The following is a 26,393-nucleotide window of genomic DNA, read 5'->3' on the forward strand; positions in this document are numbered from 1 at the left end:
CAGAATGTGGAAAATCCAATTTTGCTCCACAAGTAATTGGGAGCTACAGTAATTTCATCAGTTTTCCTTTGCAAACTGATTCTAAACAATATATTAAATTAATTTCCACAAATAACAATTTTTATTCTATCAGAGAAGAAGAAAAGTAGAGAAGTTTCCTTAGTACTTACAGGATATGCACATTTAGAGTTACTTGTCTGTAATTTAGAGCCCCTGAGCCAAATAGAGTAGCTACAGAAGTATGACCAAATTGAATCTTCTTTTTTTATAGCGAAAAATCTTCACTGCAGTTAACTGAAATCTCTTGAGATTACATGCAAAAAGATAGCAGTCATAATAGCAACTGTATTATTAGCCTAAAAGATGGAAACATTTTAATAATTGTTTGACTTACTTTTCCTTTACAGTCTCCTCTACCTCTCTGAATTTTTTTGACAAAGCATTGACTTTTTCTAGTACCAGCGCTTTGTCCCCAGGAAGTGCGTGGAAAGACAGTTCTTCAAGAAGGTTCTGCAAAACTTCCAGGTCTTTCTTGTGTTTTGTTAATTCTACACTAGCCTCCTGCAATACACAAATGTATTCTCCATGTTAGATTATGCAATCCATTGTTCATTTATGCCTCATTTATTGTTCTGTCACTTAAGCAAGACTAGACAGAAATGCATGCTGTATATGAATGGAACGGTACAGTACCTGCATGTACTGAGACACTTCGCTAACATCCTTTCTTGGTGCCTCAGTCTCACTGAGAGCCTGGTTTTTCTCATCTAAGAATGACTGGAGTTTTTCTGACAGACCTTCAAATAACTCCACTTTAGTCTTCAGCTCCTCCATTTTCATAAGTTTTTCTTTATGCTTCTTGCTTGCTGCAGAAAAACGTCCTGCAAGTTCACTCATTTTAGCTTGCAGAGAGGATGCAGTGGATGGATCTGCTGTTTCCATGAACTTCTTCACTTTCTCATTCATAGTGTTTATACTGCTTTGTCGACCTGCAATGTCTTGTTCTAGCATCTGAAACAAGTAAAAAACTACTGTGTATTGCTTATAGTTAAATTTTAAGACTGGATATGGCCTATCATATGAAGCAACAAATCTGTCCAGCTGGACCAACAGCACAGATCTATTTCAGCTACAAATATCTTTATGCACAGTTTCAGGTAATGCAATAGTCTCCTTTACTAAAAGTATTTTGAACCCATTAAGGATGACAACGTAATATTTTCATTATTTCTTGAAATCATAATACAAAAATTTATTTCAGAGTATGCTACTTACAATGCTTTTACTAATGATATCTTGAATAGCAGCAGAATTCAAAGGCACTTGATCTTGTTCTTCAAGGCTCTTTTCAACGCCTTCCATCCAATCCAACATTTCATCCAAACCATCCTGTACACTTAGGGATCGTGTCAACATTATTTGGAGCTTCTCATTTCTTTCATTCACAGACTTGGATAAATTGTCATATCTCTCCACAACATCATCTGACAAGGAGAAAATATTTCAAATGTTTCTGTTAACCACACTAAACTTTTAACTCACTTTATTACTTCTCACCAGGTGAACATGAGTCAAAAGTTACCTGTATCAGAAGCAAGTGAAGCCACCAGCTATATTCAGTAAAAATGCACAAGGAAAGACCAGAATCAAATATAGTCAAGAAGCTCATTGCACAAGTGAAATGAAAGAGCAGCTTACAGCTGTGCTCCAAGCTAGTTCCCATGCGTCACAGTTTGGCCATGACACCATGTAGCTCCAGCTTATGACAGCTGCTGACTGTTCCCAATAAATAAAATAGCAGGTAAGATAGCTACTCTACAGCTATGTCTCTTACATTACTGCTAGAGCTAAACAGGTTTTCCTAAATGGTCCACCATCATGGAGTCTATACATACAGCAACCCATGGGGGACCTGAAGCAATATCAGGTAGATATTTCCTGAAGAAACTGAGACCTATGGACATCCCACACTGGAGCAGGCCCACCCTGAAAGACTGTGGCCTGTGGAGAGGCTCCAGGCTGGAGCAGGGGAAACCTGGAAGGATAACGGACCAACAGAGTGGAACAGTTACCAGCTGACCTCTGTTTCTTATTCCCCTATCCTGCTTGGTGAGGGGGTGGCAGAATTGGGAAGGAAGGAGTGAAACTGAGCCAGGGAAGAAGACAGGTGGCAGGAAGGTGCTTTAACTTTTGAATTTGTTTTTCAATATCATAACCTATTATCTTGTTAACAATAAATGTAATTTTCCCCAAGTTATGTCTATTTTGCCCATGGCAGTAATTGGTAAGTGATCTCCATCTCTATCTCGCCTATGAGCTCTTATCAAAATCTCCCCTGTCCTGTTGTGGAGGTAATGTGACAAAGTGACTGTATGGAACATCCTGCAACCAGCCCAGGTCAACCCATCGCATAAAGATACTTGAAATCAGAAGGAAGTTTGGCTGAGCAAACTTCAAATAATTGTTTGGAAACATATAGTTGCAGTCATTTTCCTTGAACCTGAATATACCCCTTCCCAATGGAGCACTCGTGTTCCTCAACAAAACACTAAGTGTTTGACTTGGTCATCTTTAACTTGGCAATTAAGCACAAACCCAAATAAATAAATAAATAAATAAGATGCATTTTAAGTGAAAAGCAAATGATGAAGTATAGGAGACAGAGAAACAGTGAAGTTACTGTGTTGCAACAGCTTGTAATTCATCAAAACATGGACTTAGGAGGTGACACAAATGTGGAAACTGTATTTTAGTACCTGTGTGTAGTCATAAGTGATAAAAATAAGTATCAAGAAAAATAAGCATTTTACCCAGTGTTTTATGAATCTCCTCTTTATCTGATGCCAACTCCCCCCTGGAATCCAAAAGGACTTCAGCAGCTTTTTTCAGTTTTTCTACAGCAATTTGGTGGTTAGAGACTTGTCTCTGAAGAACCTGTAAAATTCAATAATTGTTAACTATGCTGTTCAGTATAGCTAAAAGTTACACATGCAGGGCTTGAGATACCCCATGCAGCCTAAAGTTAATTCTGGGAATAAACTAACTCAACTCAGTGTGTGACTTCTCCATAGTGAAAATATTAATGTTGGTCTTCTTGACCTTGTTTTAGTTTATTTACTATTGCTTTTATCTTCTGTTTCACAATACTCAAATTATTTTTTTGTATGTAACTTCAAAATGCATCTTTAATTGTTTTTCTAAAACACTGCACTAACATTTTTCAACTCGGTGTCAGACAAATAGGGGAAAAATCATGCAGACAGCAGTAGTAATGACACACCCAGCATCAGTTGTACTGGCAAAGGACCAGGCTAACACTATAGCATCAACATCAATATGTTAAAACAAAGCTTCATCTTCACAGTTTTAAAGCCTCTTGGAGCAAAACACACTGAATTCTAACGAACTTGCTCCCTCTAACCAAAGAACACAGGTTTAGAGACTACCTGACTTAGAGACTTGGTTCAAAGTCAACAGAGAGAGAATAAATCAACTTCAGAAAGTGGCTTTCTCTCTTCAGTGTATAAAAGTCCTTTAGTGTGAAGAGTCTCTAAAGTATTTCAGGACTCTGTGCTAGTTCATGTGATAAATCTTTGTCTTGAACCACCTGAATGTTGTAGAAGTCCAAAATGAAGGGACCTCTCATTTTTTTTCTGATGCATGCTATCACTACAAACATACAGTCCAACCCCATCTGCCATGCCAGGACAAAATAGCCATATTAGTTCATTCAGCATCCATATACATAGCAAAACACTATGCCATAATATTACTTGCTACCCCACTCACAGAATAAAGTTCAGATAAAGAAGAAGAATTTTCCTTACACTACAGAAATATACTGTACTTGTAAAGCAAATAAATACCAACAAAACAACAAGACATGCCAGAAAACCTTGTGCGCTGATGCAAAGCAAGCAAGCTTATGCCAGAGGCACTGAAGATTATTCTGAAGAACAGTTAATCCCCATAAAAAGATTAGACTCCACCATACCAGCAAGGCCTGTGTGTAGCTGGATTATCAGCTGCATGTGCTGGCTAGAAGGGACAGCTTTAACTTGCAACACCTGACTTCTGCAGAAATACTCTTGTGCTGTCATTAATTCACTCTTTCTTCAGTCTGCTTTTTTTTTCTCTTCCTTTGAATCTTCTGACACTTTGTATCCTCTCCCTTCTTCCCTGCTTATGTTCATTGAGCGCTCTTTTGTGTGGCAAGTAATCCATGAAGGCATTTCATAAAAGAAACCCAGTACTCATACCTTTTGTATTTCTTGCATGAAAATTGGCATTATACACTATATAATTCATTCTGGCATTAGGAACAAAAGTTTAAATAGAGCTTTAAATTGTAGTTGGTATTATTTCTACTTCTCTAGTGCTTGGTACCACAAATGTACCTCAATTGTTTCAGTGTTAAAAGTCCAAAATCTACACTTTCATTTATGAAAGAACAACTAATTTTCTTAAGTCTTACATGATCGCTATGATTTATTTTTCTCCTGTGATGTGCCATATATCAAAGAGCTGGGCAATGCCAGGGACAGATTTGAAAGATTCCATGTAGTCCATGTACTGCTTTTCAGATTATTCTAAGCAAAATGGTGAAAGCATCCACCTTCCAAAAGACACTGGCTATTGTTTGTCATTGGCAAACATACCAGACCTGTACAGACTCTCCACGTAGCACAAGTAAAACAGTGATGAAGTGTCTGAACAATAGCCTTGTTTGCTGAGAAATGAAAAAGGAATTTGCATTTTAATTATGGTATAGATAATAGATTGCGTTTATGAAAACATATGAGCCAGTCTAAAAATGATAGATTGTATGTAACTTTACACAAGCCACCTCATACTTTGGCTCCTAAGGAATCCTCTAAACCCACAGTGTCTAACTAGTGTTTTAATTTCATGAGCTCCATCACCATCCCGTGTTGCCTATACCAGGATTAAAGTTGTGAGTTACTCTCTCAGAGGAGAAAAACAAGAACAAAAAACAATACTGTTTTGTTATATCCACTCTTGATGGGACACGGAGTACTGAATACAACTGGAAAAGGCAAACAGACAGACTGCTCACTGCTGATCTAGTATGATCCCTCACTGGGATAATGACATAAAACAAAAACATGAATAGAAAAAAAGAAAGAGTCACAGACAATAAATAGCCTTCTTCATCAGGAACTCGGTCACAAGCTCTATCCTGACAGCAAAGTGGAATTGCTAAATCACTGATTAGTTCCCTGCTAATGGTATCTTGGTCCCCCAATTTTATTTTCACTCTAGCTCTTTTCAGGTAACACTTTAGACAGTTGAACTTGAGAACTATAAAAGTTGCATGCAGACTTGCAAGACAAGAATTTGGCCTGCAGCCACTTGGATTATATTAGACAATCCAGTTTTGCTGGCAGAAAGCAGTTCCTTTTAGGACAGAAGTGCTTCTGCTTTTTAAGGCTTTTCACCTTGGTTTCTTCTAGTTGTCTTTGGAGATTTTTGGGATCCACTGCAATTGGCTCAGATAGTTGTTTGTTCACAGCTACTTCAGAGGCCTGAAGACCTGACAGAAGTCCAGATGAAGCATCTTCATAATGCTGGTATTTGTCTGCCAGGTCTTTAAGGTTATTTCCAAGGATGCTACACTAAAAGAGTAGAAAACAAACAGAGAAATATTCAGGCATTAATCTGTGTGTTCCATTTCATCACAATCTCAAAATCATATTCACAGCTCCTGAAATACTGCATGATTTTTTCCTGCTGTTATCCCAGTGACTAATTGATTTCTGAACTAAGGTAAGGCAGATGGACAGGCCAGACAGTTCTTCCTAGTTAGTGCTTCTCAAGAGTGATTTTGGATTGATTCACCAATGACTTGTACTCTAACCTATTGTAGTAGAATAGGAAAAGCTTCAGGAAACCTTCTGGATCCTCCAAATTAAAGACTGTTTATCAGCATTATGACACCAAAACTATAGTCAGAAAAAGGCAGAAATTTTCCTAATATCAGAAGGTAGGTGTATGTTCATTAAAATATAGAGAGCAGATTTTTGTTTCCATAATATGTCATCTGCCTTGTAAATCTAAAATGATATGGCTCCTCCTATTAGTCCTGTATGTTAGCATGCACCCAAGATATACACAGCGAATCTTCACATAAAAAAGCCAGAGGACCTATTTTCAGTCTTTTCTCATTAAAAAATCTATCCAAATCAATTCTTAATATTTATAAACAGCTATTTTAAATAATAATTATAAAGTTAATTTAAATACTTCGATTTTGAACCTAAGATACTTTGTTTTTAACATTTCCATTTGGTACTTGAGCACCACCTGGTGGGCATATATATAACGTACTCAGTTACAGAAGCGATTAACGAAGAACTGACCAGATTCAGCGAGCAAACATAAACTTATGTGTGCATATATATATATAGATATATGCATTATATATATAAAATATATTTGTACAAACAATCTACAACTCAGAAGATTTCACAAAACTTGAAAGATTTCACTTTCAAAGTCAAGTTCTTGATTTACTAAGAGAAAGCTACCTCATCTTGATTTTGCTCTGCATATTTATCAGATATTTAAGCATCAAATATTTAAGGCATCTCTTTAATGTCTGTGCTAAATGTATATATGCAAAGGGTAGAATTTTGCAAGTTAACTGGAGTGAGATCACAAGGTTCTTAGGATGGGATTTTTACATGGATAACAGTAAGTTCTTAAACATTTTCACAATTATATCTTTACATTCACACTGAAACTAAAAATAAGGTGGAAAACTTCAACCATTCAGAGCTTAGATAGGCTGGCACTAAACTAAAGCAGATCTTCTGAAAAATCCTCTTGTGGATACACTTTTCCAGAGGAATCTTGTTAATAACAGAGTTACTCTTTGTAAAGAAATAAAGAATTTAAAACCTCCCACAGTAGTTTGTTTCATTAATTAACCTCTCCTTAAACAAGCTGCCAAACTCATAGTGGTCTTTCCTATTCTGTGTAAATTAAACTTACCTTAGTATAGAGAGATTTGAAACGATCTGAAGCGCTATCCAGTTTATTTTGCACTTCGGCGTAGGTAGCCGAAGTATCAATACCATCTTTGTCAACCTTGACACCATCTCTTTTGCAACATGACCTTGCAGCATCCAAAACTCTTTGCCCAGAAATTGTAATATACCGTAAATCACCCTTGTGAGATATAACATCTTCAGAAAAACTCTTTTGCCTTTTCAATTTGACCATAATACCACTGAAGTCAGAAGCGCCAGCCTCCAAGTTGTCAAGTTCTTGTTCTGCTTGCTGCAGCCATGTTTCAAATTCACTATAGTCTGTATCAAATTTCTCAAGTTCTTCCCTCAGAGAATGAGTCATCTTCATTTTCCGTTCTGATTCAGCTAATGCAGCCTCATACTGAGCCTTCAGCTCTTTCATGTTCCTCTGCATCTTCTCTTTTTCTTCAGGAGAAAGGTAGTGTCCCTGCTTCTCGAGGAGTGCCTGAGCAGACTGAGTTGCTATTATGACAGCTTGTTGCTGTGAAATAATTTTCTCGTGTTGAGCCTGGAAGAAACAATTCAAAAAATACGACCAGCCCTTTCTCAACTCTGTTCATTACATAAGAACTGTCTTGAAATCTCTGCTGAATTCTGCTTAGAAATGAGGAGTAAAAAGAAGCCCATCAAAGTGACAAAAAGCTCTTCTAATTTTCCTGTTATTTATTTTTAATCATTTTTTTAGTAATTTAAGCTTAAGCTTCCTCCTGATTGCTGTATTTCTCTGCAGCTTCAAAATTTAAAGAAACATCTAGTGGTACTTTTAGCCAAATACACAGTCCATGACTAAATGCAGTACTGAGCTGTCACTGGAACTAGGAAATACTAGGATACATATCCAGTACTTTATTTGTTTATTGTTTAATGCTTAGAATAATGGTTTAATAGGTTTAGTACTTAGGCTTAATGAAATCAAAACTTTTCTGGTTCTCTGTCTCAAAATAGAATTCATTAAATAAAGTATCCAAAGGCAGGCAAGTTTCTAAATCAGAACTGTTCCACTTCACGCAAAATATACTGTAGCTACCATTTCAACTAAACAGACCAAAAGGAATGAAAGCACTGTACACTAAAAAGAGCACAAGTATTTCCTTGTTATATTCTGAGTGAACATTCTTATCCAAAGCTTTATTTTTCAATTCCAAGAGCAATGATTCGTATGAAATATACCTGGTCATAAAACACAGTCTTTTGAAATTAAAAGTCAAGAAACATTCTGCATATGTAAATTGTTCCAATATCATCAAAAAATAGCATAACGTAGGAACTATGACTATGCTAAATATAATATTACAAATTGATTATTCCAAAAAATCTTCTATCTTGAAGGTTCTCAATTCCTATGTAAAATAGTTACGTAAAATGGACTGCTACAATGCACTTCTATACCTATCTAGGATAAATACCCAGAAGGCACTGGGCATAGAAGAGAACTGTAAAAATAAATAAAGAAAGAAAGAAATAAACAGTGAATGTAAAATCATTCTGAAAACAAAAAAAATTATATAATACTAAAAAAAAAAGAAGAAATAAGAAAGGAAGTTCACATTGCTATCTGTAATTAGCAGTATCAGTTTCATCTACACATCCATTAAACCATGTACAAAAGTTCTTGGTTGCTCAACTGTAAATCAATAAAGGCCATAAAATGAGCTTTATTATTCTAGGTGCCTTCAATTAACTTATCTGGAAAATCTGTTTTTAAAATGCTGCACTGCAGTTTTATGTAATTCATCCTTCTGAGCCCTTTAAATAGTGTTTACCAGTGTGATAAAAGGGTAAGGAGTAAACAGTAGAATTTCAGCAAACTGCAGCTGTTGGAAATGAGTATTAACAAGCAAGGGATTATATTTGGCCATTACAAAGATCACTATCAGTATTTGAAAATTTTGCCTTGGAAAACATACTTTTTCTTATTTTGCAGTAGAAAATCATGGTTACACTGAAGAACTGACAAACCTATATACATTCTGTCTATTGAAAATCCTATCACTGTATCACTAACCTATCTCCCATTCCAAGTTCTAACAAAGAAAGGATGTGACTGAATAAACTCTTGTTGAATGATGACTTCACTTAGCAAGTGACAATTCATTTAGCAAGTAACAGCAGAATAAACCCAGTAACCATACCTTGACTTTCTGATACTGCTGGTTCAGATTATCTTCTGTGCTTTTTACTAGTCCATCCACCTGAGTTTCAATGCCTTGCTGAATTTCCAGCAGATTACCATTGACATCATCCTCCTCTCCTTCCAGAGCCTTCACATCTCCCTCTTCAAAGTGTGTTCCATTCTGTTCTATTGCCTGCTTAAACTTCCTGCCATGCTCTGCTTCTTTATCCACATTTGATAACCAATCCAAGAGATTTTCTATTGTATTTTTACTTTCTTCCAGCTGTTCTATGGCTGCAACCTACAGTGAAATTATGCAGTTTCAGTCAGAAATCTTCTTTAAGCACCACATAATATCTTATGCAAACAGACTACTTAAAATACGTTAACAATAAAAATGTGTTGACTGGCATGCGTGTTGCTATTTATTTCATAAAAAATAAAACAGCAAACAGTTTATTAGTCATCCAAAGGAAATACTTTCTTTCTCCTCATTGTATCAATAACAAATTGAAAGACAAATCCCCTAAAACACATAAAAAGTTTGAATAAAATTATGAATAACCTTTTCTGTTTCCTGCTTAATTGCTGTTGTCATAGCTTTATCCAGTTCTTTTTTAGATTCTTCCGCCTTTTGGCTAAGGAGCAAACACTTTGTCTTTGCTTCATTCAATTTCTGTTCAAGAACAGTCTTGTCCTCTTGTGACAACTTTCCTCCATTTTCTTTTAAGAAGTTTTCAGTATTTTTCACAATCTCTGCCAATGTCTGGGCACTTGTTCTCATATCTTTCTGTATCTCCTTTTGAGAAAAAAGAATCCAAAGGTGAACCCACATCTTTCTGATTAACCTTCTTACAACTTCCTCTGTTCTGACAGCAAGCATTTCACTGCTCTTTTTTAATAAATGCTGTATTACTGAAGAGCTGAGAGAATAAATGCTGTATTACTGAACAGCTGATAGGAATATCAGGAAATATTAAATCCAACATCTGACAGTGTTGCTGCAGCTCATTCTGTCCCTGTCTCTTTCAAGCACAGCGGGGAAGGGGAGGGAGGGAGGGAGGGGGGGAGGGAAGGAGGGAGGGGGGGGGGAGAAAGGACGGGCAAGGGCCACTGCAAGGAAGAAGACAGGCAGGAAGAAAAAAATTTGCAATTTGGAACTCTGATTGCTTATTCAGAAGTCTGAATAGGCAGACTATTCAGACTATTGTCTGCTTGGCAATCACAGAATCACAGAATCATAGGGGTTGGAAGGTACCTCAAGAGATCATCGAGTCCAACCCCCTGCCAAAGCAGCTCCCTAGCCCAGGTTGCACAGGTAGGCGTCCAGGCGGGTCTTGAATATCTCCAGAGAAGGAGACCCCACCACCCCCCTGTGCAGCTGTGCCACTGCTCCGTCACCCTCACCACAAAGAAGTTCTTGCTCACATTCGTGCAGAACCTCCTGAGCTGCAGTTTCTGTCCATTTCCCCTTGTCCTGTCTCCACACACTGCTGAAAAGAGTTTGGCCTCGCCACTTTGTTCCCCAATCGTAATATTGATATTTGTTTAAGAAAAAGAAAAGTATGCTGTATTATTTCTTCTCTCCAAAGAATACACCCATTCAGGCTCTAATTTCTTCAGACAGTTAAGCAATGTTAACAAATGCCCCGGGGTGTCTATGTTTTTTCCACAGACTATAAAGAGAACTTATACAAACTAGGTATGCTACTTTGAAGATAAATAAAGCAAGGCAATATGAATCAGAAAATTTCAGTCTTTACTTATCTTACTTAGAGGAGCTGTCCTATTACTGAAAACCAGTACTAGGAGAAGGAGGATGATAAAAAGTGTCGAGCCCTTCTGTCTTACAGCTATCAAAATCAGAGTGTCAGTCAGGTCAGAGGAAAAGCTTATAGATAACAAGATATTGCTAAAAGCCAAGGTCTTTATAGGAAAACAACCAAAGAAAAGGACTCTGTTGCATAAAGACACCAAGGAGACTGAAAGCACTGCTATTAAAAACAGAACTGTAACCAAAGCCTTGCAAGAAAATTCCTCAAAGTACTGTACGTGGGTGTAAACACTCCATGATACTAGTTAAAAAGCTGGCTACATTATTTTAGCATGTAATTTTATCACATTTGAGAGAAAGAATCTTAAGCTAAAGATTCATATAACAGGTGTCATACCTGCCACGAGTGCTTCTTGAAATACCTAGTACATACACCCTATTCTATTGTCTTCTAGTTTCCAAGTTTCTTACCTCCCACTCGTACATACTGGAGCATATTCACGGGCAATAGTTTAAAGGTGCACAATCAAGACTTTACCTTTGTTAGGTTAAATAAATCTCTTCTATTCCCCTCTACAAGATAGTCTTGTTATACACCAAAAGAGCCTATTCTGCACTCAGCCTTCTTTCATTTACATAACTAGAATTGCACACACCTCCTGTTTGGTCTGGTATTGTTCTAGCTCAGCCTTGCTGTCTGCAATAACAAGAGACTCTTGCTGTCCGATGAGACGATTTTCGGTCTGTGTAAGTATATCACATATTTCCTGCAGTTTCTCTTTGCATTCTTGCTGCCGTTCAGCTACGTCCTACATTAGAAGCAAATACATTTGAACAATAAAACAAAAATTTTCCCGACATATGAACTAATAGACACTCAAACAGCAATTAACCTTTGAACATCAATACTGCAAAGCAATTCTTTTGAAAGTATGCTGTAAACATGATAGCAGTGGTACAAATAGCAAGATGAACATATAGAAGTCATGGATAAACCTCAAATATGTTGTAAGTAAAAGAGACCATGTCTGATGGAATTGCCCAAGAGAAGTCTGGCCATGCACATATGTGAAAGATGAAATCTCCAAACGACAGGAGTGAAAATCCAGTCTCTTTAACCACTTGAAACCTGAGGTAAACACTATTAATTCTGCAAAAAGGACATCAAAACAGAGGTTAGTTGTGATTGTGAGTTAGCTCTTTTTGATATGCATATGTTACCTGAATAGAAAATGCTGACTTCTTAAGCAGTAGAAAAGAACAAGACATGCAAGAACATTACTGTTACCACATCCTAGAAAAGTATCTACATCTCTGCTCTACTCAATTTTGTATTTCTTTGACAAAGTACAGTGGAAACAAATGTTCTTCAAATGGTGCAATAACTCAAAGCCACTCAGAATGTTGAAACACCTTTCATTATGCACAAGCTGGGGGATAAGGTGGTAACTCTGAGGCTTCATAGTGCTTCTATAATAGAGAAAGAGATGCATTCACACAGCAGCATCTTACCCTTCTTTGACTACCAAAACAAAGGTAGCTATGTTTCCCAGCTGCAGCTATGCCAGCTCAAGCGCTGTAATTGTACCAACCTGACTCATGGCTTTTCCAATATCCACCCCTACAGTCAGAAATCTGATTTACTCATATTTCTATCCCTCTAACCTGTTTCAGACAAAACTAGCTATGGTGGAAGAGATTTAAACAAATACTTGACTATAAATACCTAGAAAATGATCACACAAGCAGATGACATGGCAAATCAGAGGAAAAGAAAACCCTCAGCAGGATAGAAGTGACAAGCAGCGGTGGGATAGTAAACTTGTTGATTAATATAGCTGCAGCCAGAAAAGAACTTGAGTTCATTACTCTATTTGGACAGTATGTAAAAGAACATATCCTAATGCCTGAAACTGTACCTGTCCGTAACCTAACATATATTTTCTGTGAACTGTGATTGTACAAATGAAAGAGAAAAATGACAGTTCTTGAGATTTTATAGGATCTTGGAATATTCCATTGGAAGGGACTCACAAGGTTCATCAAGTCCAGCTCCTGACTACACAGGACAACCCTAAAATTCACACCCAATGTCTGAGAGCACTGTCCAAACACTCTCTGAACTTTGACAGCTCGGGACCATGCCCACTGCCCTGTGCAGCCCGTCCCATGCCCACTGTCCTCTGGTGCAGACCCTGTCCCTGACCCCCAGCTGCCCCTCCCCTGACACAGCTCCATGCCGTTCCCTCGGGCCCTGTCGCTGTCACACAGAGCAGAGCTCAGCGCTGTCCTTCTGCTCCCTGTGAGAGCTGCAGCCACCATCAGGTCTCCCCTCAGCTCCTCTGCTCTGGGCTGAGCCCACCAAGGAACCTCAGCGCTCCTCATGTATCTTCTCCTCCAGACCCTTAACTATCTTTGTAACCCTTCTTAGGATGCTCTCTAACTGCTCTATGTCCTTCTTACTTTGTGGCACCCAAATTTGAATCTAGTGCTCAAGGTGGGGCCACACCAGATCAGTGTAGTCGTTGTAGAAGTATGAACGTATCTGAAGTGAAACTAAGAAGGTAGGAATACACTTACTACTGCATGCTGGTATTAAAATTCCTCACCCATAGACAAAAACACTCAGCACACATTTACACAGAAAGTCAAACCTTCCGATCACCCAGCTCTTGCGCTGCCTGTAACTGAGTCTCTAAACTCTCCACTTGAGATGTTACAGTTTCCTGTACTTCCTGAAAAGATTTCTGAATGGTGTTTAAGAGCCTCAGAAGCTGCTTGCTCTGATAAGGAGAAAGATCCTGGGCGTGCTCAGAAATGAAGAACTGAACATCAAACGCAGTGGACTCCAGCTGCATTTTTGTATGACCAACCTCTGCAGCAGTGTTCTGTAAGTAAAGACAAGGAAATGAATAGCAAGGAGGAGAAACAGCACAAATACAAAACACAGTCACTACTTCTGGCACTTTGCCTCTGTTCCAAAATGCTTTTGAGAGACACTTTAGCCACAGTAAACCAAATCCATGTCAGAATCATTCCGGCACATTCCATTAATGGATTTGAATTTGTGTATGGCTTGCCTGTTGCACACTCCATATGCAGGTAATAAGAAGATGATTTGAAAACAACTCTTTTTTTTTTTGGCCTTCTCATGGATGTCTGAGAGTGGGCTGATCTTCTACAGTGAAGAATTCATGGTGAGTATGCACTGACTGAAATGGCAGATTTGGTTTAAGTTTTCTAGGCTTGGGGACTGAAAACCTAGAAATGTTAAAATATTTACTTGAATGTGTTATCATTCTCAACTCCACAATGGAAAGCTCTATTTCCAGCAGTGTATCAAATTACACCCACAGCTGCACTCCTTGCAGCCCCTGTAGCAATACAACACAAACTAGAATGCTATTAAAGCACAGTAAAATTATGTTATTTTTAACATTCACACAGACAGAGGTGTATGAAACATTGCTAAAAATTCATCTGGTTGTTTTTCATAGCTCACTTCACCTCAAGTGGGTAATTAAGAGGGCTTTTTTTTTTTATTTAAATCTTTCCCCATCTTCTCACATGTTAATTAAGGTTAATTAAAACTAATGAAACTTCAGTAAAGAACATGGACCTTATGAATAGAGGTGTTTTAAAAGATTTAATATTAACAACTGAAATATCTGTAACATAAACTAGATTACCAAGAAGGATGAGTTTATTACAACAAATGTAAACAGAACTGATAGTTTTCTCAGTAAGCCAAACTCTCCAAAATTTCTAAGGAGAAAAAGATGATCAACAAAACATAATGGATCATCAAGTATTTGACTTTCAGGTTAACGAGACAAATAATAGCTTCTAATAGTTCATAATACTCAGTAACAGTTGCCAGAAGCACCAACATCTGCCAAAAAGAATACTTACTTTGAGTAGGTTTAAACTTTGCTTCATATCTTCTATGTCATCAGTATTCACTCTGAAGTCATTCATGATTTTGTTGTGCTCTGAGAGCCAGTCTGAAAATGTCTGGAGTTTGCTTAGAAGTTGCTTGTGCATTTCTGCAAGCTTAGACTAGGAAAGGGAAGTTGTATATTCATTTATTTATGCCCCTGGCGTCCTGCCACATTTTCTATCACACTAAACGAAATCATGCACGTACTTTATATTCAGATTTAAAAAGATAAACAAACAAACTTCTAACTTCTTAGCCAGATTACTTTAAGAAAAGCGAGACAAAACACACAAATGTACACTGACGATAACATACCATTTCTGAGTCAACAGAACAGACTATTTGTTTTGCCCGTTTTGAAGATGTATCACAGACCATCAGAAATGCTTCCTGCAAATAGTCATAGCTTATCTTTAGCTCTTTAAGCTTCTCCTCAGGAATATCTTTGTGATGAAACTTTAAGAACTCTTCTGTCAACTTCATGTCCTTTTTTAGGATAATTGCAAAGGTAGCCAATCCTGATTCAAACGACTATAAAGAGAATATATATTCAAAATGCATTAAGCTAATAAGCAAGAAAAACATTCTATCTGATTTACTTTAATTAAATTTGAATTCTCTCTTTTTACCCCTCACCCCATCTCAGGTCTTCTCCTAGCTCTCATCAGTGAGAAAAAGCAGGAAGAATACTTTACTGACCTCTAGTTGCTCTAATTGTTCTTTCAGTATTTCCAGGTTGCTACTAATAGGTTTCTGGTTTTCTAGGTTTCTTTTCACCTCCTGAAGCACTGCCAAATGTTCTTGCATTTTCTCTCTCAACTTTAAACATTCCTGCTCTCCATCAACCTGAAAATGGGTTGTAACAATAAGGTTATTGAAACTCAGACTTGAAAATAGGCAATGAAATTTCTTCTTTTAATTATAATATGTTTTAAATTATTTATTTTTGAAATTATTTATCCAGCTTGGTTATTGTCTCCAGCAGTTGGAAGGATTCGTGTAATTCCTTTGACTCAGGGCACATACCAGCTGTTGTTACTTACCATGCCAGTGGAGTTGTCATCCAGGAGTGCTTCTGCTGCGTAAGCAGTCCCAGTAAGGCCTCTGGAAAGGCTGTCTGTCTTCTCATGCTCTTGGTCACTTTTCCAAGTATCAGCTGTGTTATCTGCTGATGTTTTCTCTTTAGGAATTTCTGATCCAAACTCTGATTGTTCTGCTGAGAAAAGAGCACAGAGCCCATCTACTCTGCCTTTACCTTCATGTGCTGTGGTGATGTCCTGTGAGCTCATAAGCAAACTACTTATCAGCTCCTCTAATTTCCTTGTACTTTCTGCGCCAGATGACATTTTACAAATTTTCATAAGTTCAGAATTCATAAGATTTGCAGTAGGAGTTTTCACGTCTTCTTCTATTTCACTCTTCATTTTATCTGGATCATTCATCTTTTGGTTACAGAATTCCTGCTTCAGAATATCACGCAGAAGATCAGGACTTCTGCAATCAGGCCAAAGCAATGAAAGTGCATCACCGCCCTTTGTGTCTGTGCATGGGGTGGTATCCATTAATGTCGCTCTAACAGTATTGCTTATTTGCTTGAGTTGTGACTCACTGGACATGCTGCTTCCAAGCTGGGTGCTTCCAACCATTCTGAGTAAATTTTGCATTAGAATCTTGGTATCAGAGTAACTTAGTGGTTCACCTTCCTGCTTGCAGTAAGTATGTCCCAATTTTAATTTCCTTTGTAACATATTCTGTAAGTCTTCCATTACAGTGTCAGGCATTTCTGGTGACTGTGAAAATCCTTTCTTCACTTTAAAATCCTTGGAATGTCCCATTTCCTTTTGTAATGATTCCATACATAACTGTTTTTTGAAACCATTTTCAAAGGAAGAAGTCTCACTGACCATGAATTTTTCCCCCTCTGTGTTTTTCAGTGCTTCGGATTCTTTCTGGGCAACATTATTCCAGTCAGCCTCTATGCTGCTCAAAATTGCAGAAGAAAGATCAGTGGTATGTGTATGACTCCCAGATGGTAGTGCTTCAATCTCATCCCCTGAGTCTTTTGCATCCTCAGTGCTTCCTAAAGCATCTGTTTTCATGAGGGTAAATTCATTATCATTGCTGTTCTTATTTTCTGAAACGTCTTCAAGAACAGTGTCAGCACTTGGACAGACAAATGTCTCTTCAGTCATGCCAATTTCCTTTGGCTTCACTGAAACAGTTGTGGGGAAGGTATAAGTGTTAAATTCACTTGAATGTACTTCTTCCCTATTGAGTAGAAATTCTTTTTCATTCTGTATACCATTTTTCACTTGTTCTATGTCCTTAAGGCAACAGGATACAGTTTTATCCAGTTCTGAATTGTTTTCTCCTTTTAAGCTTGTTGCACATTGTTTCAGAGAAGATACGGTATTAAAATCTCTCTTAAATTCAGCTGATTCACCACTTCCAATGTCAGGACAAGTTTGACCAATATTTACTTTTTCATTATTTGAAACAATTTCTGTATCAGCTTTCATTGTTGATGCATCAAATATTTCCCCAAGACTTTCCATATGAATGGGACTTTTATTTAGCTCTATGACACCACATTCCTTTATAATGTTTACTCTATTTTCTGCCAGAGTTTCAAAATCTCTTCTTATTTGACTATGCTTCTTATCAGTAACTGGATGTACCTGGTCACAAAGTGAACTAACGTCATCACTCACATAATGCATATCTGTGAGGAATTTACTGTCTTTTTGGGATGAACTTGCCTCTAGTTGTTCAAAACTGGTCATATCATCTAATGTTGTTTCCTCTGCAAATACCACTTCTTTTTGTCTATGCCCATGATTTAAATGTAACATTGGCATGGTACTACAGCTTTCATTCATCCTGTGAGGCAAATCTGTCTGAGCATTTTCATCAGCAGCAGCAGCTTGCTTTGTAATTAAGAAGGGTGTTGCACTAATGTCAGATGGAACAATGTTGTCAAGAAAGTGTGTTTTATTATTTTCTTCACTCTTACAGGATATCCCTTTGGTGTCAAAGGTATTTTCAGACTGAATATGCTTAGTAGCATCTTCTGACATGTTTTCACTTTTGATAAAAGTTCCATAGTCATCTTCTGTTTTTCGTTCCCTTTCTTCCTTGTTTGTACATGTAAGATCAGTGCATCCTTCCTCATAGGTATCTGATGCAGTTTCACATTTTCCCAAAGATAGTTCTCCATTTCTGTGGTTAGACTGGAATTGCAAACTATCCCCTGTCTTGTGGCCTAAAGAACAGCAATAGTCATCAATATTCAGATTATTTTCCTCACTATTTTCTATGTCTCCCACAGAAATTGACATCTGGTCATCTTTGTTTTTACACTGATTATGTGAGTAAAAAGTATCCATTTCTTCTTCACTGTCAGACTCACTATCAGAGTCATCATAACTATCATAATCCAGATAGTCATAATCATAATCTTCCTCCTCCTGTGTTCCTTCTGATTCATACTCATAGCAGTCACTTTCTGCCTTCATTTCATCTCCTTCATTTCTGTCTCGCTGTATTTTTGTTTCATGCCTCTTCAGTAAAGAAGTAGAGCACCCCTCCCTTCTTTCTTCACTGCCCACAGTAATTGGTAGTTGTTGTTCATCTTCAAAGTCCTTTGTTCTTTCCCTTTCCTCTTCAGGGTCTCTTTCCGAAGTTTCAACTCTTGCAGAAGCTATGTTAACACTCTCAGTTAGAGCTGTCTGATTTGTATCTCTAGAGTAATGGACATTCTCTCCAGCATTAGTTGGAAGTTCTTGATAAGAGCCACTCTCTTCTCTCAGAGCTATCAGACCACCTCTCTCCTCTAGAAAACCTAATGGAACATTAGGCTCTGGTGTATCATCATCCCCCGCTAGTAAGGTACCAAAATCATCATCATCTTGACGGCTGTCATAGGAATCACTGTCATCAAATTGTGGAGTACCATAAACATCACTGTCATCATCATCAACCTGAGGAGTTTCGTAGGCATCGTCATCATCATCAAACTGTGAGCTGTCCTCTTCTGAGTCTGCCTCACCACGTTCATGCAGCAAGCACCTACTTTCAAATTGTGGGATGCTATCACTCCCTTCTAGTGATGAGTCAGAACTACTGTCCCCAAGTAACAATCTGTCAAACACAAGACTGCTTTCTTCTACTGATAGGCTTTGTGCTGTGCTGTTACTGACCTCTTCAGGTGGTCCATCATGTGTGATAGTACTGCTTTCCAACAAAGGCCTCCATTTTATTTCCCTACTGTCTTCTAGACATAGCTTACTCTGGAAATCAGTACAACCATCCAAAGATTGCCTGCCATGTCTATCTGGACAGCTTGCTAGAGATGACTTGTTATATACATCACCGTAGTTCAACAGAGGTTGCTCACTATATCCATTACCTTCAAACTGCGCGTCACCACACTGACTATCTGATTCTTCTGGAAGTCTGTATTCAGTATCGGCACTGAAGGATGAACAAAAACTTCCCTGAACGTCATCTTTCTCAATGTTATTCAGTGCCATTCTATAACTGTCAGCTTGCAGTATACGAGGTTCATATTTTGTACAGGTCTTTTCCAGGTCTCTCCAGATTTCATTATCTGACGAGTCATTCACACTCAAGGAATTGTATAAAGTTTTACCATTTTTTTCCTTAACCAGATTATCTGTCATAACAATCTCTTCTTTCTCTGCATCTGACATAAGATTTGGATTTGTGTCATTTGGAAGAATTCCTTCAATGTTTCCTGAATTAACTTTTTGATCATTATGCTTATAAACCTCTAATGGTGTCCACTCAGAATCCTCCAGAAGACTCTCGAGTGCATTTCTGATCCTGAAATTTTGAGCGTCACTTTCTACATTTATATGATCTGCACGTTTATTTAACAGCATCTCCAGTGTAAATTGTGATTGCTCAGTACCACTGTCACTGCAAACATCTGGTCTACATATATCTTTTCTCTGTGAACATGCATAATTCCCCAAATCTTCATGCCGAATTAACTTCTTGTCATCAAAAGTATCTTCAGCACCTGAAGGATCACCTTGAATTTTGCTTGTAATATTACTAAAGTGGACATTGCCAACTGACTTTAGATTAATTCCTTTCAGACTTACATATTTGTTGCTGAAATCTGTTTCTGACACATCGGTACTGCACGCGGAACTATCCCCTTCCAGAAACATATTGATGGCTTCTTGCAATTGACCATCATATAACAGAAGTCTTCCTCCAGTGTTTGCATCCATATAACTATTTACCATCAGATAAGATATGAATAATTTCTTAGCTTGGTCTGAATTACGACATACAGGGTCTTCTGTGCCAGAATCTTCATGTCCCTTTTCACAGTCATGAAATAAAGATGGCAGGAGTTCATATGCTGATAACCATTTTGCAGCATTTTTACAAGAGGATTCCAATTCTTCTACACTGGGCATTCTATCTGGTAAAGTCACACTGTTCAGAACAGATACAGTATTGATGTCTATTAACCCTGATTGTGCAGCCCTGTCTAGACTGAGCACTTCGCAAGTTTCTGGAATGTAAAGTGCAGCTATTTTCTGCCTATCACTGAGTATTTTGAATGCCAGCTCATTTGTTATCATTTCTTGGTGCAAAGATGTTGATATGGGGAATATTTCACCTGTGTCAGGCCATATTAGTCCAACAAAGCCTCTCTGTGCTTCTAACACCAGCAGTGCACTGGTAGATGATATTAAATTGCATTGTATGGCTTCATCAACAGTCAAGCGTTGCCCTGAATTTGGACAAAGGATTCCACCAGTCTGAACCTGATGTGTGAGGATCCCACAAGCAGCATCCTGACCTATAATCCCTTGACTCATAGCCTCTTCCACAGTCATTCGCTTCCCTGACTCGGGGTCAATTATACCTCCAGATATTATCTGAGCTCCCAGCAGCCTAAACATTGTTTCCCTGTCAATGAGTCCTTCGTGGGCCGCCCTCAATATAGTTATTTTCCTTCCACATCTGAGTGTAATTCTACCTTTTTCTTGTGGTTTCACTGGTAGGAGTCTTAACCCTGTTTCCTCATGTATCGTGCCTCTATGAAGCATCTGTTCAAGGGAAATCTTTTCAGCACAGTTAGGGTCTATGAGATCTTTGCAAGTGTCTTGTCTTTCCAGAAGCTTTGCATATAATGTTGGAGAAATCAGGTTTCTCTGGAAAGCATTCTGCAAAGTCAGGTGCTCTCCAGTAGATGGCAAAATCAAATGCCCACTTGAAAGCTGATTCTCAAGGATTTTAATAGCCAAAGGTTCTGAAATTAGACCTTGTTCTAAAGCTGATACAACTGGAAGATCTGACAATGTTGACTCTGAAATAAGCTTCTTTGCACTATTTAATTCCTGCAACTGCAAGTGAGTCTGCTCATCAATTAGGGCACAAGCTTTAGCTTCTTCTAAATCATAACATATTCCTAATTCTGGAGAAATTATTCCAGTAAGGATCAGCTGATTCTCAAGCAACCTAATTCCAGTGTCATAATCAATAAAACCTTTTAGAATAGACTGAAAAACGGAATGAACTTCTCCAGTTGTTTGGTCAATGACACCAGCAATGACTTTATTCACCTAAAAAGAAATATAAAAGAACAGGTATCACTATTTTTAGACTAATTTTAATTTTTTTTTTGCTTTTGAATGCATGATAAGCATAAGAACTTGTACTTACCAGGACTGGAAGAATGCTGTGAATGTTAGCAGCTCAAACGCACAAGTGATCTTATGTCAGTCATTGAGCAGCACACGATGTGATAAAAGATTTAAAATCAACATGCATCTGTGAATTGAAAACCTATGCTTTGCATAGATAAATAGGGTTAGTGAAAGACAATAGAAGAGATGATTGCAGAGTGAGCAAATAGAACATATTACCTGAAATGCAAATTTTCATGCTCTAAATGTCTGTGAAATGTTAGAACTTCAGAAACAGTACGTGACTCAAAATAACCATGCTATTCATGTTTACAGCATACAGAACTTCCAACATTATGGAATCAGATATTCTAGCACCAAATAATGCTTTTAGTTTGCATGGAAAGCATGAAGTCAGTCTGGCAACAATATTTAAAACAATTAAACAGACACTACCTCTAAACGAGAAAATTCATGTGCAACGTTTTTTCAGAAATCCGTATTTAAGATTGAGATCCATTAACAAATGGATATGGTGTCTCAGAGTCACTAACATTATGCACTCCCATTTTTATATCCAGAGAAATTTTAAGAAAAATTGAAAGTATATTTCTTCAAAGGACGCTTTTGAAGGATATGTGGGAGACATTATTTTATCGTGTCCCTTCTACAGCACAAACACAGACTTCTACAGCAGTCAAAGAATGGCTTTCATGAGAGAGTTAAGAGGTGAATGTTTATCTTTCTTCATGCAAGGCACACACTATCAAGACTCTTCACAAAAAAAAACCTGATGAGTAGAGTATTCATATGCACAGGTAAGGTAGCACGCAGTATTTTGTAACAAATACACAAAATTTTCAATTTGTTAAACCTTAAAATCCTTTACACACTGTTAATTGCAGCTTCATTTTTTACTCATCACATATGGTTTCAAAACCATGCAGGAAAACTCAAAAGACCCTGAAATCTCAGGTTCCATCTTGCTACCTTTTCTTCCATCTTCTCATCATCCAAATACTGCGCTTCCTGCAGCTGCTTCATAGCTTCATTGGACAACAAACTGTAGCTCTCCTGGAGTGATTTGACTTGTTTTTCCATTTCACCTCTCTCTTCAGCTGTCATTCTATTAAAAAAGAAAAAAAAATGGAGAAGGAAGTCTTTTGAAAAAATTGTTTAGCTTTAATAAATAAAGGGAGTAAGACATTGACAAAAGTAGTCTGAAATAATATAGGTTTACTATAAGCTACAAAGTGTTTATAGCTACTCAGGAAAAAGAGGTTAAATTAATCGTCAATTTACTCTGAATTATAGAAAAGGCTTTATCATTTGCATGTTCCTTAGCCTACTTAGCCTACTTTTTACCAGTGGAGACAGGTAACACATTTAGCAAGTAGTCATGAAGTACCTCAGCAATTTGCTAGTGTATTGATATCATCGAATCACAGAATTGTTTGAGTTGGAAGGTACCTTTAAAGGTCACATAGTCCAACTACCCTGCAATGAACATGGAAGGTACCCATGCGTAGCACCCTACTGCTCAAGAGGAAGAGCCTGACCCAGAATGCCTCCAGGGACTGGGTATCCACCACATATCTGGGCAACCTGTTCCAATACCTCATCACTCTTACTGTAAAATGCTTTTTTAAGTTTTCAAAATCTCCCCTCTTCTAGTTTGAAATCATTTCTCCTTGTTCTGTAACAGACCCTGCTAAATTGACTGTCTCAAATGACTTAATTTTAGGTGAAAATGAAATTTTTTGAGATATAAAGCTGAAATCCTGATTTACTTCTTATTTGTTAATTATTTTGACTTCAAAGGACAATTATGATCTAACATCCTTTAGGCTGACCAGAGGTACATAAGCCTAATCATATTCCTGAAATAAATAAAATTTAATCAACTTTGAACCAGAACAGATGACAAAATTTTATTTAAAAACAGAACAACAACAACAAAAAAAACCATCTGAAATATATGTACACAAAGTATAATTAGAACTACAGCATGTGAAAAGTTTTTCTTCAAAAGCAAACAGTATGTACTGATTCTGTTAATTTATTTAAAAAATAAAAGCATGGCTTACTTGTCACTGTGTTTAGCTAAAAATGCTTGAGTAGTCTGCAGAGCTTCAGCTATTTGTTCTTTCTTAGTTGACATTTCTTCCAGGGAAATCTGAAAAATAAACAATCTGTGTTCAAGACTTAACTAGGCACAAATATAAAAGGAAAAGGAAACCAACAGCAGAATATTTCTAAATGGGACAAAACTCAATAGCATAGGAACTTGAAATTAAAAAAAAAAAGAAAGAAAGAAGCTATTCTGAGAGCTATATTCTGTATTGTGAAATTACATCATTTATGCATGGATAAGTCACTGCACTAGGTCTTTTGGTAAAATGAGACAGGAAACAATTTAGTGAGACAAACTGAATCTATTTAAAATGCTACCTGTTTAAAACATGACTATTTAAAACTGCTGAGCATTTGGCACAGTTCAAAGTAAATTTATAAAGATATGTATGTAATGGGCATGCTCAAGAAGTTGCACACCACAAGAGAGAGTAACTTTTTATAAAACGTATTAGAAGCAGAAGATCACATACTTCATGAAATTCAATGACAGATAAATGCAATAATAGATGCTCAGGGAAAAATAAATTATTATTAATATTCTTCCCTTTATCATTTCTGTGTCATTCCCGCTCAAGCTCTAGTTCTGGAAGAGGAACTTGCAAGAATTTTTTTTTCTGAGAAACTGCCTGCAGCTCTTCAGATAAAAGCACTACCTTGGATTTTGGTAAACAAAGGGAAAGCATCAATGTGTGTGTGTGGTGTGTGTCTAGAACTTTGTTAACAAGTCAGAAATAAGTTCAAAGGAGGTGCTAAGACAACTCTGGGAAGGTGTCTAGGAAGAGGGTAGGTTCTTGTGGGTTGGGACACAACAGTTCTGTCTTGATTAATATGTTTTGAACACAGTCTGTCTTTGCATTCACTACCAGCAAGCCACAGTCCCACTGTTCATGCTGCTTGGACAAAAACACAGACAGCAAGTACAGCATGCCTAACATGAGAAGACATGATCTTTCCCTCTCCTCAGGGCACTGGCATCACTGTGGCTGCTGCTGTATACGCTGTGCCACTACTGGCAGCAGCTTCTCCACCCACTCTCCCCATGGCTACACCTCAGAACATCCCCAAGTGTATGTGTGAAATGTGTTTCAGCTAATCAGCCATCAAAACAAAAGAAAACAAAACCCTATAAAAAACTTGCTATTAGGTTTGTACCAAACGTGTCTCAGCATCCATGCCAGTCAGTGAATATAAAACTAGGTGCCTCTGGATGATGCCCACTATCTCACAGGCTGTAATGGAAACATCCTCAGGAAATGGCTGCCTCTAGATGGGAAGAGGCAACTAACTTGCATGTTACTCTCTGAGGGCTCACAAGACGGACTGGGAAGATATCAGTGTAGTTGCCATGGCAGGCTGAAGCGCACCAAGGAGCAGAGTGTTGGCCCAACACTGACAAAGGTTTTCACCATTGCTATCAACAAGGGAAGTAAAAAAAACAGTACTGAATGTTTTCTGTCAGTTACAGAACTGGCACTGGCTCCTCAAACACATCTGCTCTTCTATACTACAGAGCACAGCCTCTACAAACAAGCAGTGTGCTAGCACCGGCGGCAGGTGGGGCCCGAGGGGCTGTCTGACTGCAAGTTTTAATTCTGCAGCTTTGACATCAATGCCCATGTAAAAATAAAAACACAGGAACAAGTTGCTTGAAAGATGTGCCAAAATCGAGTTTGTGTGACTGAACAGCCGAACTATTTCTGAAGGGTGTGGAAAAGACACCAGTCTGTTTCTCTACTACTCGGTGGGCAGGTAGGTCTTTATTTCTGGAAATCCTTTCAGGTGTCACCATGCTATTCTGTATGACAAAGCTAGCAGGGGAACTACTACAAATGACATGAAACTTCACAGAAGGAAATACACAGTCAGAGTAACAACTATACACCACATTAATAGATGTGCCAAATACAATGAGTGGAAGACAGACCCCCCAGTAGCCTGTGGAATAGAGAGGTAGGAAAAAGGGCCCCACTGGCACCTTCTGTATGCCCTAAGGAAGCAGTGTGCATCTGTTTCTTTCAACTACTGCCTCATAAGCCATCCTGTAAGAAGAACACTCAAGGTAATTTTTTAATAGAAAATAAGAAACTTGTCCCAAAGGCCTCTCCTGTCAACTTTCTCCATCTTGGTGCCAGAAGTCATCAGTCTTATTCACTTTACTACTGCAGGAGCAGGTAAGAGACCCAAAAAATGCTGTCCTGTTGGGATGTACTGTCCCTTTACAAATGGTGGTACGCCGAGCGCAGTTTCTCTAAATCAACACTTTGCACTGTCAGAATGCTCTTATAAGGTGAAAGGCAGCTTGTACTTGTTCTTGAGCAACATTTGTATCCCCGAGCATTCATCCAATTCTCTGCTCACAACCACACATGAAATTACATTTTAATGAAGTGTGGATGGTGATACAGAGAAAAAAAATATTTATGGAATATTTTGTCATTTTAATCAATGCAAAAAGCTAAAAAGGGGAAGTGTTATTTTACTAAAAGACATCTGTGTACCTGCTGCTTAGGCAAATCTGTCTTTTCAGCCTTTTCTCCTCCTTCTTTGCTGAGTGTCTTGCTGAGGTTTGACACCCATTTCAGTAAATCCCCAGCCTTCTCAACATGCTCTTTTTTTTCTTCTTCCATTGACTTCTGATGAGCAGCGCAAATGGTAAAACACACGTAAATGTAAATTGTTGGAATATTTAACATTCACATCAGCATAA

General features: G+C 37.9%; 1 protein-coding gene across 10 annotated transcripts in view; it reads right to left on the minus strand.

Moving 5' to 3' along the window:
• DST (dystonin) overlaps nucleotides 1-26,393 on the minus strand; it is a 295,256-nt gene that overhangs the window by 92,155 nt on the left and 176,708 nt on the right. For 6 of the 10 annotated variants that reach the window (XM_065730839.1, XM_065730849.1, XM_065730850.1 and 3 more), the window contains 17 exons: nucleotides 26,185-26,319; nucleotides 23,638-23,726; nucleotides 22,541-22,676; nucleotides 15,923-21,487; nucleotides 15,579-15,725; nucleotides 15,195-15,410; nucleotides 14,852-14,998; nucleotides 13,594-13,827; nucleotides 11,596-11,748; nucleotides 9,731-9,964; nucleotides 9,185-9,466; nucleotides 7,015-7,560; nucleotides 5,460-5,636; nucleotides 2,811-2,934; nucleotides 1,276-1,484; nucleotides 694-1,011; nucleotides 395-561 (listed from right to left, as the gene is read on the minus strand). In XM_065730839.1, coding sequence (XP_065586911.1) covers nucleotides 395-561; nucleotides 694-1,011; nucleotides 1,276-1,484; nucleotides 2,811-2,934; nucleotides 5,460-5,636; nucleotides 7,015-7,560; nucleotides 9,185-9,466; nucleotides 9,731-9,964; nucleotides 11,596-11,748; nucleotides 13,594-13,827; nucleotides 14,852-14,998; nucleotides 15,195-15,410; nucleotides 15,579-15,725; nucleotides 15,923-21,487; nucleotides 22,541-22,676; nucleotides 23,638-23,726; nucleotides 26,185-26,319 — 8,879 coding nt within the window. The remainder of the gene's footprint in view (nucleotides 1-394; nucleotides 562-693; nucleotides 1,012-1,275; nucleotides 1,485-2,810; nucleotides 2,935-5,459; nucleotides 5,637-7,014; nucleotides 7,561-9,184; nucleotides 9,467-9,730; nucleotides 9,965-11,595; nucleotides 11,749-13,593; nucleotides 13,828-14,851; nucleotides 14,999-15,194; nucleotides 15,411-15,578; nucleotides 15,726-15,922; nucleotides 21,488-22,540; nucleotides 22,677-23,637; nucleotides 23,727-26,184; nucleotides 26,320-26,393) is intronic. The other 4 variants (XM_065730844.1, XM_065730843.1, XM_065730842.1 and 1 more) reach the window with 1 other exon arrangement.

The sequence above is a fragment of the Cyrtonyx montezumae genome, unplaced genomic scaffold (genome assembly GCF_038088225.1).
Source record: "Cyrtonyx montezumae isolate F1298 unplaced genomic scaffold, pur_monq_1.0 scaffold_13, whole genome shotgun sequence".
NCBI lineage: Eukaryota > Metazoa > Chordata > Aves > Galliformes > Odontophoridae > Cyrtonyx > Cyrtonyx montezumae.